We start from the raw sequence: 13204 nt of genomic DNA, 5'->3' as shown, positions 1-13204 counted from the left end.
AGGGAAAAAAATTAACTTAAATGATTTTAGCAAATGGCTGCAATATAACAAAGAGTGAAAAATTTAACGGGGTCTGAATACTTTCCGTACCCACTGTATATATCGGTTCAAAATATCGGTTATCGGTCTACTTGATCTGTAATAATCGGTATCGGCATCGGCCTTGAAAAACACATATCGGTCGACCCCTAGACTACAATGCCGACTGCTCTGACTCACAGACTGTAAGTAGGTTTTCATATTTAAAGAATTTGCCACTGATGATTCAAACGCGAGTTTTGATCAGTGTAGAGTAACGCTTGTTGTTTCGTAATTTCTCAGATCACAAATGCAGACATGGTTTTATGTTTACACGGCACAATGCAATGCAACGTGTAAAAAGACAGTATAATCAGTTATTATATTCCCACTGGATGCAACAAATGCCTCGTCCAATCAGAGCACACCCCGCTTTTCAGACCGATGAGCTTTGTAAAAATCAACGTGTTTCAGAAAGGCGGGGCATAGAGGAGAAACAATAATGTACAGTAAGTGGAAAATAATGTGTTTTTTTTTTTTTACCTTAAACCGCATAAACACATTGCATTACACCAAATACACAAAATAATGTTCTTTTAGCAGCATCATATGACCCCTTTAAAAGCACCTACTAATAATGCCTGTGCTCTTCTCTTGATATCTTTCTCAGATCAATGTTCTTCAGGCCAAAAAGAAATTTGAAATTTTGGATTCGGTGAGTGGGTTCAAATGCCATTATAAACCAGCATTCTCCTCGCCCGTAATTTTCAGTGTTGACTGTTTGCTCTCCTCCACAGATGCTGTCGTTCATGCAGGCTCAGCACAGTCTCTTCCAGCAGGGCTTCAACCTCTTGGACGAGATTGACCCCTACATGAAGAAGCTGGCTGTTGAGGTGAGATAGATCTACACATCTGCTCCTCCAGGATCAGCAGCTCATTAGGGCCCTCTGTTCACCTGCTCTCCCTCAACACCTGCGCCTAATGCTGGACATGTGCTGACGAGCCCCAGGCTCCAAATTAACACCGGCCTAATGAGTGAAAATGAGGGATAATGTCTATCCTTGAGGTTGACAGGCACGTTGCATCTGTCTGAGACAGGCTTAAAGACGAGCTGGAAATATAATTCACCCTAATTAATAAAGTCTTATTGTGCACGATTCATCACTGCATGTTATTCTAAAGTTTATTTTCATAATATTTTATTATGTTACTATTAGTTACTTTAGTAACTGGCTCAGCAATTTTTGCTGATGTTAAGGCCATTGTAATATAATCGAATATAATAATGAATTAGAATTGTGTCCTAATAAATGTTGTTTTGCCATGTCACAAGGTTAAATGTGTTGCTAATGTAATTTCATGTTACCTTTAATAAAGAAATACCATAATTTTTATCAGTTTTCTCACACATTTAACCGATAAGTCTCTAAAGAGCAGCAGTCAACAGTGGTATTCACAAGTAAAGTAAATTATGAATGTGTTTTTGATTGTTATTATTATTATTAAAAACTGAAGCAACAACAATAATAGTAAATCATATAATAATAAATATAGTTTAAAATAAAATATATATTATAATAATATAATTAATAATTAAATTATATTTATTTTTATAATTAAATTAATATAAACAATGTATAATAATAATAATAATTCAAATTAAAGTAAAAAATATATAATAATAATAATAAATATTTATAGTCTTTTTTAAAATAATAATTTCCTTTTTTTTAAAAGAAGCATTTACTCCTTACTGTTTCAAAAACAAAATTAAACAGAAATTTAGTTCTGCGTTTTAGTTTATACAAAGGCTTATGCAAAAAATATAATTTCTATTAATATCATAGGCGTAACTTTTATTCTCGCTGTAGTATTGTTGCTGCCGCCGCCGCCATGTTGTGAAGACGCTGTGTGTTTCATTGTGAAAGCGAAACTACTTTGTTTGGTCTTCCAAAAGAGGACACGACTAGAAATCAGTGGTTAAGTTGTATTTACAACACTGTTCCAGAACACTTCAACCCAAATATTCAGATGTGTGCAGCGCATCTATAGAGGACTGTTTCCTGATCCTGGGAGAGTAGACTACAATGCCGGCTGTTCTGACTCACAGACTGTAAGTATATTTTCATATTTAAAGGATTTGCCACTGATGATTCAAACGTGAGTTTTGAGCAGTGTAGAGTAGCGCTTGTTGTTTGTCATTTCTCCGATTACAAATGCAGACATCGTTTTATGTTTACACGGCACAATGCAATGCAACGTGTAAAAAGACAGTATAATCAGTTATTATATTCCCACTGGATGCAACAAATGCCTCGTCCAATCAGAGCACACCCCGCTTTTCAGACCGATGAGCTTTGTAAAAATCAACGTGTTTCAGAAAGGCGGGGCATAGAGGAGAAACAATAATGTACAGTAAGTGGAAAATAATGTGTTTTTTTTTTTTTTACCTTAAACCGCATAAACACATTGCATTACACCAAATACACAAAATAATGTTCTTTTAGCAGCATCATATGACCCCTTTAAAAGCACCTACTAATAATGCCTGTGCTCTTCTCTTGATATCTTTCTCAGATCAATGTTCTTCAGGCCAAAAAGAAATTTGAAATTTTGGATTCGGTGAGTGGGTTCAAATGCCATTATAAACCAGCATTCTCCTCGCCCGTAATTTTCAGTGTTGACTGTTTGCTCTCCTCCACAGATGCTGTCGTTCATGCAGGCTCAGCACAGTCTCTTCCAGCAGGGCTTCAACCTCTTGGACGAGATTGACCCCTACATGAAGAAGCTGGCTGTTGAGGTGAGATAGATCTACACATCTGCTCCTCCAGGATCAGCAGCTCATTAGGGCCCTCTGTTCACCTGCTCTCCCCCAACACCTGCGCCTAATGCTGGACATGTGCTGACGAGCCCCAGGCTCCAAATTAACACAGGCCTAATGAGTGAAAATGAGGGATAATGTCTATCCTTGAGGTTGACAGGCACGTTGCATCTGTCTGAGACAGGCTTAAAGACGAGCTGAAAATATAATTCACCCTAATTAATAAAGTCTTATTGTGCACGATTCATCACTGCATGTTATTCTAAAGTTTATTTTCATAATATTTTATTATGTTACTATTAGTTACTTTAGTAACTGGCTCAGCAATTTTTGCTGATGTTAAGGCCATTGTAATATAATCGAATATAATAATGAATTAGAATTGTGTCCTAATAAATGTTGTTTTGCCATGTCACAAGGTTAAATGTGTTGCTAATGTAATTTCATGTTACCTTTAATAAAGAAATACCATAATTTTTATCAGTTTTCTCACACATTTAACCGATAAGTCTCTAAAGAGCAGCAGTCAACAGTGGTATTCACAAGTAAAGTAAATTATGAATGTGTTTTTGATTGTTATTATTATTATTAAAAACTGAAGCAACAACAATAATAGTAAATCATATAATAATAAATATAGTTTAAAATAAAATATATATTATAATAATATAATTAATAATTAAATTATATTTATTTTTATAATTAAATTAATATAAACAATGTGTAATAATAATAATAATTCAAATTAAAGTAAAAAATATATAATAATAATAATAAATATTTATAGTCTTTTTTAAAATAATAATTTCCTTTTTTTTAAAAGAAGCATTTACTCCTTACTGTTTCAAAAACAAAATTAAACAGAAATTTAGTTCTGCGTTTTAGTTTATACAAAGGCTTATGCAAAAAATATAATTTCTATTAATATCATATAATACCTATATATATATATATATATACACACACACAGGATAAAACAAGTCCTTTTGTGAATAAAAATCTACCGGTTATAAATATGATGAAAAATAATCTATATACAATGAAAAATGTGGTATAGTGGGAAAAAAAATCACTCAGAAACTGCTAGTATATTTAACAAATAATTACAAAAATAGCAAGTAAAAGATTGAATTAAACATAAAAAAACTGAAATAGAAAGATTGAAATAGTATTTTCTTGTAAAACGTATTCCAATAACCTTTGTTTTATTTACAGCTTCAAGTGTAACACTGCCCTTTGTGTTTTTATTTCAGTTGGATCAGCTGGTCATAGACTCAGCGATGGAGAAGAGAGAGATGGAGCACAAACATGCCACCATACAGCAGCGAGTGAGAACACCATCTGCTTTCTTTACTGTATCCGTCCTCATTTTCCATCTCTTTTCTTGCATCTTCCCCCTCTGGCCTTTTATCTTTCTTGTCTGCCGGATACCTTCCTGCTCTCTTCTGTTAAATCTTCGTTTTGTCTCGTCGTCCTCCTCTTTTAACTGCCTCTTTCCACCTAAGGGGTCATGTGAAACTGTTTTCACTCATAATATATGAAACCCACGTCCCATACAACCTTCCCACCTCAGATCCTCAGTTGAATCTGATCAGACAGATATAGGTGTGGCTACTGAATTATTAACCCTAAAATAAAAACGGGGGAATCAGGTGTCAGGTGAAGTTATTTCCTCTGAAGCACCGACACACTTCCTATCATAATATTGTCCGATCACTCAACCCCTTTGCTGTCATGTTTGTGACAGTTCAGTTAGCGAAAATGCTTGTATAAGAAACACTCTCCCTTCATGTATTTCAGCTACATATGTTCACCTCCGTTTGTGTCATTTGTTTGTTCAAACTGCTTCATCACCATATCAATAAAGCCTGTCCCGTCCAGATCGCCCCAGGAATTTGGCCCTCAAGACACACACACACATCCATCTGCTAGCACATTGCAAGCCAGCAGGGCATCGCAGCCAACAGATCCGGGCCAGAAACACTCTGACTTTTCCCTCTGACCCTGAATCTTTGTCTCGGCTCGTCTTTGTTCAGATTCCAGTAGTATTGATAGGGCATTTCTGGACAAAAGCAAGTTAATTTGGCCCAGCAGATTTAAAGTGCCACTATTATGGGTAATGAAAGGTTCATATTTTGGTTTTGGGAGTCCCCAATAACAGGCTGACATGCATGTAAGGTCAAAAAACACTTTCATTGTCTTATAATATGCATTTCTTTTTTACCTTATTTGCTCAACGACTCCCAAACGATTCGCTCAACGATTCATTTTTCCAAACCCCTCCTTTGTGTGACGCTAATCTGCGGTGATTGGTCCGATTGGTCTCATTTTAATGTCATCTTGCCTGTAATGCCTGATAAAGCAGCGTTTGTGAGCGCAGTGCTGTTTTGTTTACTACGTTACTGGGGAAACCGCTATTTTACAGCTCCAAAAGCGGCAAAGAATGAATTTGTATTTTCATTCAGACCAACACGAAAAGACCAACAAGTGGGCGGGCAATATGCTAATGTTCATGTTGACGTCAAGATGAAACGGCTTGGGATTCGTTTTAAAAACGACTCGTTTCAATGATTCAGAGTCAACTCTTTCTTTTGAGAGACAATAACTTTATACACGGTGCACTTTCAGATTTAAAACTTTGCGGGATGTTTTCATTCACTTACACACTGCATGAAAGGTAATTTTCAAAAATCCATAATAGGGGCACTTTCAAATTGAATCTGATTTGGATGTGAAGGCAGAAACTAGTTCTAAAATCGATTTATAACTTTGTGACATCGCAGGGACTATTTGCATTGATCATTGAGATCTGAATGTAGCAATGATCAGAACTAATGTTCCAATTAGCCAGATGGTGGATGTGTGTTGTCGTTTATGAATAAATGCATGCAGTATGCAGAAAAAAAAAGATAAAGACTGAAAAGACAAATAATTGAAATTTTCTTTCTCTTTTTCCTCGCTGTGCAATCCTCATATCCAGACTTTGATGCAGGTGAGTCCGTTTTCTCTTCATTCACAGGATGAATTCTTGTTTTGGCTATATAGACGAACAGATGAATGATTACAATGCTCGTTTTGCTCTTGGTTTGGTCCAAAATTAACATTTTCCAGTAAATGTTGGGTAAATTTAGAATATGTAACAATTGCAAATATACTGTGAAACTGTATTTAGGGTTTTATAAAAAAGTATATTATATTTTTGTCCTTGTGACAATAGACTTATACGTAATGAAAAGAGCAAGTCATGTGTCACTCACATTTAAATGAATCTTAATTCAAAAATAAATTAATCGCATTAAAAATAAAAGTTTTTGTTCACATAATATGTGTGTGTACTGTGTATATTTATTATGTGTATATAAATACAAACACATGCATGTATGTATTTAAGAAAAGTTTTATGTTTATATAATAAACATATTTATATATAATATAAATATATGCATGTAAATGCATGTAAATATTTTCAATATATACTGTATGTGTGTGCTTTTGTATATACATAATAAATATACACAGTACACACATATATATATATTATATAAACAAAAACTTTTATTTTCGATGCGATTAATTGTTTGACAGCACTGCTTTTTTGCATACAATATTCTGACATCTAAATTCACTCGTAGCATTTAAAATGATTTATCGTAGTTTTTAGTGTTAAATGATTTTCGGTTAGAAATACTATACTTTATATTTATATATATATATATATAATAAAGTTTAATATTTCTGCATTATGTAGATGCTTTTATCCATTTGTGCGTTTAGGTAATATATTTTTCCTTGCTAGCATACAGCTACAACAGGAACACATATTTTCCTTCCTGGGTTCCAGTTGTCTATCAATAAATGCATTTTTATGAGGCAGTTCAGTCAGCCTTAGGGATAGATTGATTGGTGATCTATAAAGAATTGCTTTATGGCCATCACATGCCATGTTTAGTGTAATCCGTGTGAGTGTGTGTGTAAGAAGGGAGACAAGGACATCACAAAATCACATGGACAACACTGCGTTTATCACATTCACTGGCTGTAGTGAGAATAAAACAAGAACGTTTCCCTGGAAAAGACATTTTCAGAGCAGCCGGTGTCTATTTGATGTATGTTTTAGATGTTTATACAGCAGCATTGTGGATTAACTTTAGTTTATATGCAATTTTTGGAGAACATGAAAAATGTCCAGGGGTTTTGAGGCTGTCAGAGGCTGTCTTATGCAGCTCTGATGAAAGCCAAAAAGTATTTTTCTGTGGATTTTCTTTTTATGCCTGTGGAACCAAAGATCGACATTTCAAATTCATGTATTTATCAAAGAATCCTGTTTCATGGTTTCACAAAACTATTAAGCGGAAAAACAGTTTTTTAAACATTGGTAATAATAAGAAATGTTTCTTGAGTTTGAAATCAGCATCTTAGAATGATTTCTGAAGGATCATGTGACACTGAAGACTGGAGTAATGATGCTGAAAATTCAGCTTTGATCACAGGAATAATTACATTTTAAAATATATTAGAAAAGTTATTTGAAGCTGTAATAATACTTCTGAATATACCAGTTTTACTGTATATTTGCTCAAATAAATACAGCCTTGATGAGCCTAAGAGATGTCTTTCAAAAACATTTAAAAAAATCAAACCAAACCTCGAACGTTTGAACAATAAAGTATGTGTAATAATGATTTTCAAAGTTATGAGATTAAAAGGACAAGCAGGCCTTAGAGACAACCAGAGAATAGGGACAAAAATAACTGTGTAACAAAAAAACAGAAATTTTAATTACAGAGAAAAGTAGGTTGTCAGACAGCTAAAGAAAAGAACGAGGAACAATTGAACTGTGCATGAAAGAGAGTGAGAAACTACTGGGAGAAAGAGAACAGCTGTAAAGTCCATAATAAGCTTAAAGCGTACAGCCCGTTTGGGCCCGTATGTTCAGCACACTTCCACAAAACAGCATGTCGTCTGGTGACCTGTTGGCCCCGAGTTGAGATTAACATCTTTGCCATGTCCACCCACACAGCCTATAGAAACAGTTCATCAGAGAGGGTCACAAAACACAAGACATGCAATGCCCAATAAAAAACATTCAGAACACCAAATCTGACCATATATGTAGATGCCACAGTGGACCGCTCCGGACATGTTGGTGCGTCCGCCATCTTGGAACAGTCAACGACTCGTCACTAACAGTAAAAATCAAATCATTTTCCAAAGTGACACTCTGGTTGTAACGCCAATATTTATATTCCCAAAGCAATTGGATAAATGTTAACAGGTTTATTAACTTAATGGTATGATTGCTACTGCCTTTGTCTTGTTGTATTGTTAGTTTAGTAAAATATTCATCTGATGTCTATTCCAGATATAGATATTCATATATGCGTATAACTACTGATGCAGATGCACAGTCAACTTGCTCGCAAGTGTTCATGGACCGGCTTTGACAAACTGACAAATTATTGTTCCAAAATGGCTATGGCTTACGTTTAGCAGCCCATAGAATATCTACAGTGCTGGGTAGATTACTTACAAAGTGTAGTCTGTTATTGATCCCGAATTACATGACAAAAATTGTAGTTTGTAATGTGATTCATTACATTACACGTTTTAAGTAATATAATCAGATCACTTCTCGATTACTTTTAGATTAGTTTTGACCGAACACATTTATCACATTCATTTAAACAGGATAGTCTTGTACCATATTGATATAAAAATACAAAGAGAAAGAAACAAATCACAATTTTCTGTGTAAAATATCCACCTGACTACATTTACATTTAGTCATTTTGCAGACGCTTTTATCCAAAGCGACTTACAATTGGGGGATACATAAAGCGATTCTTCTTAAAGAGGCAAACAGACACAGGAAGTGGTTGTAATACCAAGTTTTAAAGAGAAAGACAGTTTTTTTTTTGTTTTGCTTTTTTTAATTAAGGATGAAGTCAAGTAGAGTCGAAAGAGATGAGTTTTCAGCTGTCGCTTGAAAAGTAGGGGTGGGAAGATCATTCCACCAGCCAGGAATGGTGAACGAGAATGTTCTGGAAAGTGATTTTGAGACTTTCTGTGATGGTACCACGAGGCATCGCTCACTAGCGGATCTCAGACTTCTGGAGGGGATGTAGATTCGTAGTAGTGAGTGGAAGTAGGTGGGTGCTGAGCCTGTGGCTGTTCTATATGCAAGCATCAATGTCTTGAATTTGATGCGAGCCGCAACTGGTAGCCAGTGCAAGGAGATAAAGAGAGGTGTAACATGGGCTCTTTTGGGCTCATTGAAGACCAGCCGTGCCGCTGCATTCTGAACCATTTGTAGAGGTTTAATTGTGTCTGTATATGGAGAAGAGGAGGGGTCCAAGAACTGATCCCTGAGGAACCCCAGTGACCAGTTGATGTGCTTTGGATACCTCCCCACCCCAGGCCACCCTGAAAGACTGCAAACCAGCGAAGTGGAATCCCTGTAATGCCCAGTGATGAGTGGGTGGACAGGAGGATCTGATGATTGACAGTGTCAAAAGCAGCAGATAGATCCAGCAATCCTTTCGCAATCCGCACGGCCTCCGTGACTGACAGTAGTGCAGTCTCAGTTGAATGGCCACTCCTGAAACCTGACTGGTTAGCGTCCAGTTTGTTGTTCTGTGAAAGAAACAATGATACCTTGTTGAAAACAACTCGTTGGACGGTTTTCACTATGAATGGAAGGAGAGAGACAGGTCTGTAGCTATCTAGTGACTACTAGTGACTGGTCTTTGTGTGATTGTCCACAAAACTGGAAGATTTCTGACTGTATATAAGCAGTAGTCTATTTGGGACCCTGGACCACAAAACCAGTAATAAGTTGCACGAGTAGATTTGTAGAAATAGCCAACAATACATTGTAAGGGTCAAAATTATAGATTTTTCTTTTATGCCAAAAATCATTAGGATATTAAGTAAAGATCACATTCCATGAAGATATTTTGTAAATTTACTATCGTAAATATATCAAAACTTAATTTCTGGTTAGTAATATGCATTGCTAAGGACTTAATTTGAACAATGGCATCATTTTAGTCATGATCATTTTGGCGATTTTCTTAATATTTAGATTTTTTTGCACCCTCAGATTCCAGATTTTCAAGTAATTGTATGTCGACCAAATATTGTCCTAACAAAAACCATACATCAATAGAAAGCTGATTTATTCAGCTTTCAGATGATGTGTAAATCTCTTATGACTGGTTTTGTTCTCCAGTTTTTGGGGTTTTTAGAAAGGAACATTTAAAAGATGAAAAAGTAGAAATAGAGAGAATCATTGAATTATGAATAATTTATTGCTAATAAGTGAATAATATGTGATCATGTAATCAATAAAAAGTAGTCTGATTACGAGTGTTTTAAAATGTAATATAATCTAATTACTAATTTAATATTTTTTGTAATCTGATCATGTAATCCAGGTTACATGTAATCAGTTACTACCCAGCTCTGTATATCTACCAATAGCATCCCACCATTGTCACAGTGAATGGACAAACTCAGACAATGTAAATATATCTAGCTCCAAACTTATGATATGAGAGCAGTCGGTGAATGTGGCCAGCTGCAATTCCTGAGCGATGCTGTGGGCGGAAGCGTCCTGTTGATTTATCAAATGATTTATCTGCAGAGATGCCTGAACAGTGTCTCTGTCCCTCCTCCTCTTTCCTACGGTGACAGAGTTACGATCTCTCTGGCTGTCCCACCACCTAGCCGTTTTACTGCCTCCTCGTGTTGCATCTGTCACTCGTAACATGCACACACACTAACTCGCTTCTCTCACACTGGTCTTTTATTCACGTCTAACCTGCTTGTGGCTCCCTTGGGGTTTCTCTTTCTCAGTCCTTTACAGAGTTACGGTATGTCGCACACTCAGCTATGCTAGGTGGCTGTATAAGCATGCAGTGCTAACATGGAACACAAAACTGCATTAATGAAAGACTGAGAACCAGATTGTGTTTGTTTTTGTTATAACACAGGCTATATGTGTGTATATATATATATATATATGTATTGTTGTACACCCAAAGCGCTTTACAATCATGTGGGGGGGTCTCTCCTCAACCACCACCAGTGGTTTAATATATATATATAAAAAACAAAAACATTGGGGTTACTCCATTTGACATGAAAATGTTAAAATATCACATCTCCACAACAATTTACTGCCCTTGACATACAAGGTTCATATCATATTCAAGTTTTCTTGTCAACAAAAAAAACATCTTGTATATTGGTTACTCCAAACTGAATTTAATTTGGTGGAAATTTAGAAATAGTGGTATAATAATATCTTGCCCTCCCTAATTTTAATACTATTGATTGTAAATAAATAATATTAAAAGATTATGGCAAACTACTATATGCCACATTCGGTCACAATTTACTTTAAGGTCCAAATCTCACTATTAACAAAAACCATTCAATATGACTTTTGCCTCAATAAACCTCTACTTTGCTGTATATTAATAAGTAGTAAGGTATTGGGTATGATTAGGGATGTAGAATATGATCATGTAGAATATGTGCTTAATAAACAGCCAATATGTTAATAACAGGCATGCTAATAAACAACTAGTTAATACGGACATTTTTCCAAGAATTTAACTTTTTTTATTATTATAATTATATGTAATTCTAATTGTGTATATATACAATTTTCAATATTCTATTCTAATTAGCCTATATATTATTCTGCTTGTGTGTGTGTGTGTGTGTGTGTGTGTGTGTGTGTGTGTGTGTGTGTGTGTGTGTGTGTGTGTGTGTGTGTGTGTGTGTGTGTGTGTGTAGAATTTTCAATGTAAACGTTGTTGTATTTGCATTTAAAATGTGTAATGCATTTCTTCAGTAATTGAGGTTCAGTTAGTTGAGGTGTAGTGAAGTCATGGTGGAATCAATACGGGCATTTTATCTAAATCTGTTTAGATGCTCTATTATTAATGATTATCTGCTGTTGTGTGTTTTTTCTTCATAATGCAGGCGTGATAGAACGACAGAAATCCTTAACGAGTGTAATCTTTCCTGTGATCCACTTGTTAGAGAGTGTGAGAGCTGGAAGTAAGAGGTTCTCTGAGAGGCAATAACGCTTGCTTGATTGAACAGCCATGGTCTTGCATAGACTGTCAGACAGATGGACGAGTGAGTTTAAAGAGAACACCGCGCGCTCGTAAATCTGCGAATGACGCGGTGCTTTCTGTACGTGGCAGTGAAATAATGTTTGCGGTCGGCTCTCTGACTGAGGTCATGGAGCAGAGCACATAAATCGACAGCTGTATGCTAATCCTGTGAATATTGAGCAGTGGAAGTGTGGTGCGCATTCGCCATTCGCTCTCGCTTGAGTGAGGAGTGCGCACGAGATCGATGAAGCGCGTGCCTTTGACTTTCATGTGAGACGACTTCACTGTAGAGAAACAAGACTAAGCTCTTAGTTGCTCCATTATTACTGATGCTTCTGGATAAACATTTTTTAAAGATGAAGATATTCGGGAGATTGAAGTATACTTTGGTGAGTTTGAATGCGTTTTTTTGTGTGTTTTGTGTTAATGCAATCTGTTGAGATATGATTTGTTTATTATTATTGTTTGTTACACGTATTGCATATTATTTAACTTCAGTGATCTCTTATTGATACTTTTTTCAGCAAGTTATTTAGTGAATGTGTATTTAGTATTTGACTTACTGATATCGCTCTTACAATATTTATTTCATTATTTATTTAGCGTAGAGGTATTCAAACATTGTCAGGCCAATACTATCTTATTTGTAGAAAGATGGAGCAGGGACTCCTGTTAAATATGGTCTATCATTGCATTGCATATGATCTATAAAACACTTTTATAGTACCATATTAAATATGTACTAAGTACAATAAATACATAATTTTTTTGTATGTGCATACTTTATGATGCTTACATTACAAAGGCATAAAATCATCATTATTGATGTAGAGTCATATGCTTTACATTTAAATTTTAATGAATACATTTCATTTTTATTTACTTATTTTCTAAAATACTTATCTGTAGAAGTAAATTCACATTGTTTTGGTAAAACAATGTCAATTTAATTTTGTATGAATAAAATGAATTGAAAAATAAAAAATATTAATTCATTTTAAAATGTTTTTTAAAATGTATAATTGTTACCATATAAGTTTTTATTGTAGCATTTTTTTTTTAGTACTCTAATATAGGCTCATGTTTGTTGAGCTTGTTTAGAAGATTGGAAACCGAGTGGCCTCTTTTCATGTCCTTTGCAACCTTTTTTCAGGCTCTTTCATATAATTTTGATGATGAATGATCTTGAAACATGACTGAGTGAGTTGTATTTGTTGTCTCTGTGTGTGTGTGT

The 13204-nt window shown here is 35.1% G+C and overlaps 1 protein-coding gene across 1 annotated transcript in view; it reads left to right on the top strand.

The window, feature by feature from the left end:
- Positions 1 to 13204, top strand: part of LOC107555987 (arf-GAP with coiled-coil, ANK repeat and PH domain-containing protein 3-like) — a 53490-nt gene that overhangs the window by 16905 nt on the left and 23381 nt on the right. Inside the window, exons 6-9 of the mRNA XM_016238951.1 lie at positions 689 to 733; positions 816 to 911; positions 4093 to 4167; positions 5820 to 5831. Coding sequence (XP_016094437.1) covers positions 689 to 733; positions 816 to 911; positions 4093 to 4167; positions 5820 to 5831 — 228 coding nt within the window. The remainder of the gene's footprint in view (positions 1 to 688; positions 734 to 815; positions 912 to 4092; positions 4168 to 5819; positions 5832 to 13204) is intronic.

Source organism: Sinocyclocheilus grahami, unplaced genomic scaffold (genome assembly GCF_001515645.1).
Source record: "Sinocyclocheilus grahami isolate Dianchi unplaced genomic scaffold, SAMN03320097.WGS_v1.1 scaffold552.1, whole genome shotgun sequence".
NCBI classification, from domain to species: domain Eukaryota; kingdom Metazoa; phylum Chordata; class Actinopteri; order Cypriniformes; family Cyprinidae; genus Sinocyclocheilus; species Sinocyclocheilus grahami.
This window is presented reverse-complemented; position numbering and strand designations above follow the sequence as displayed.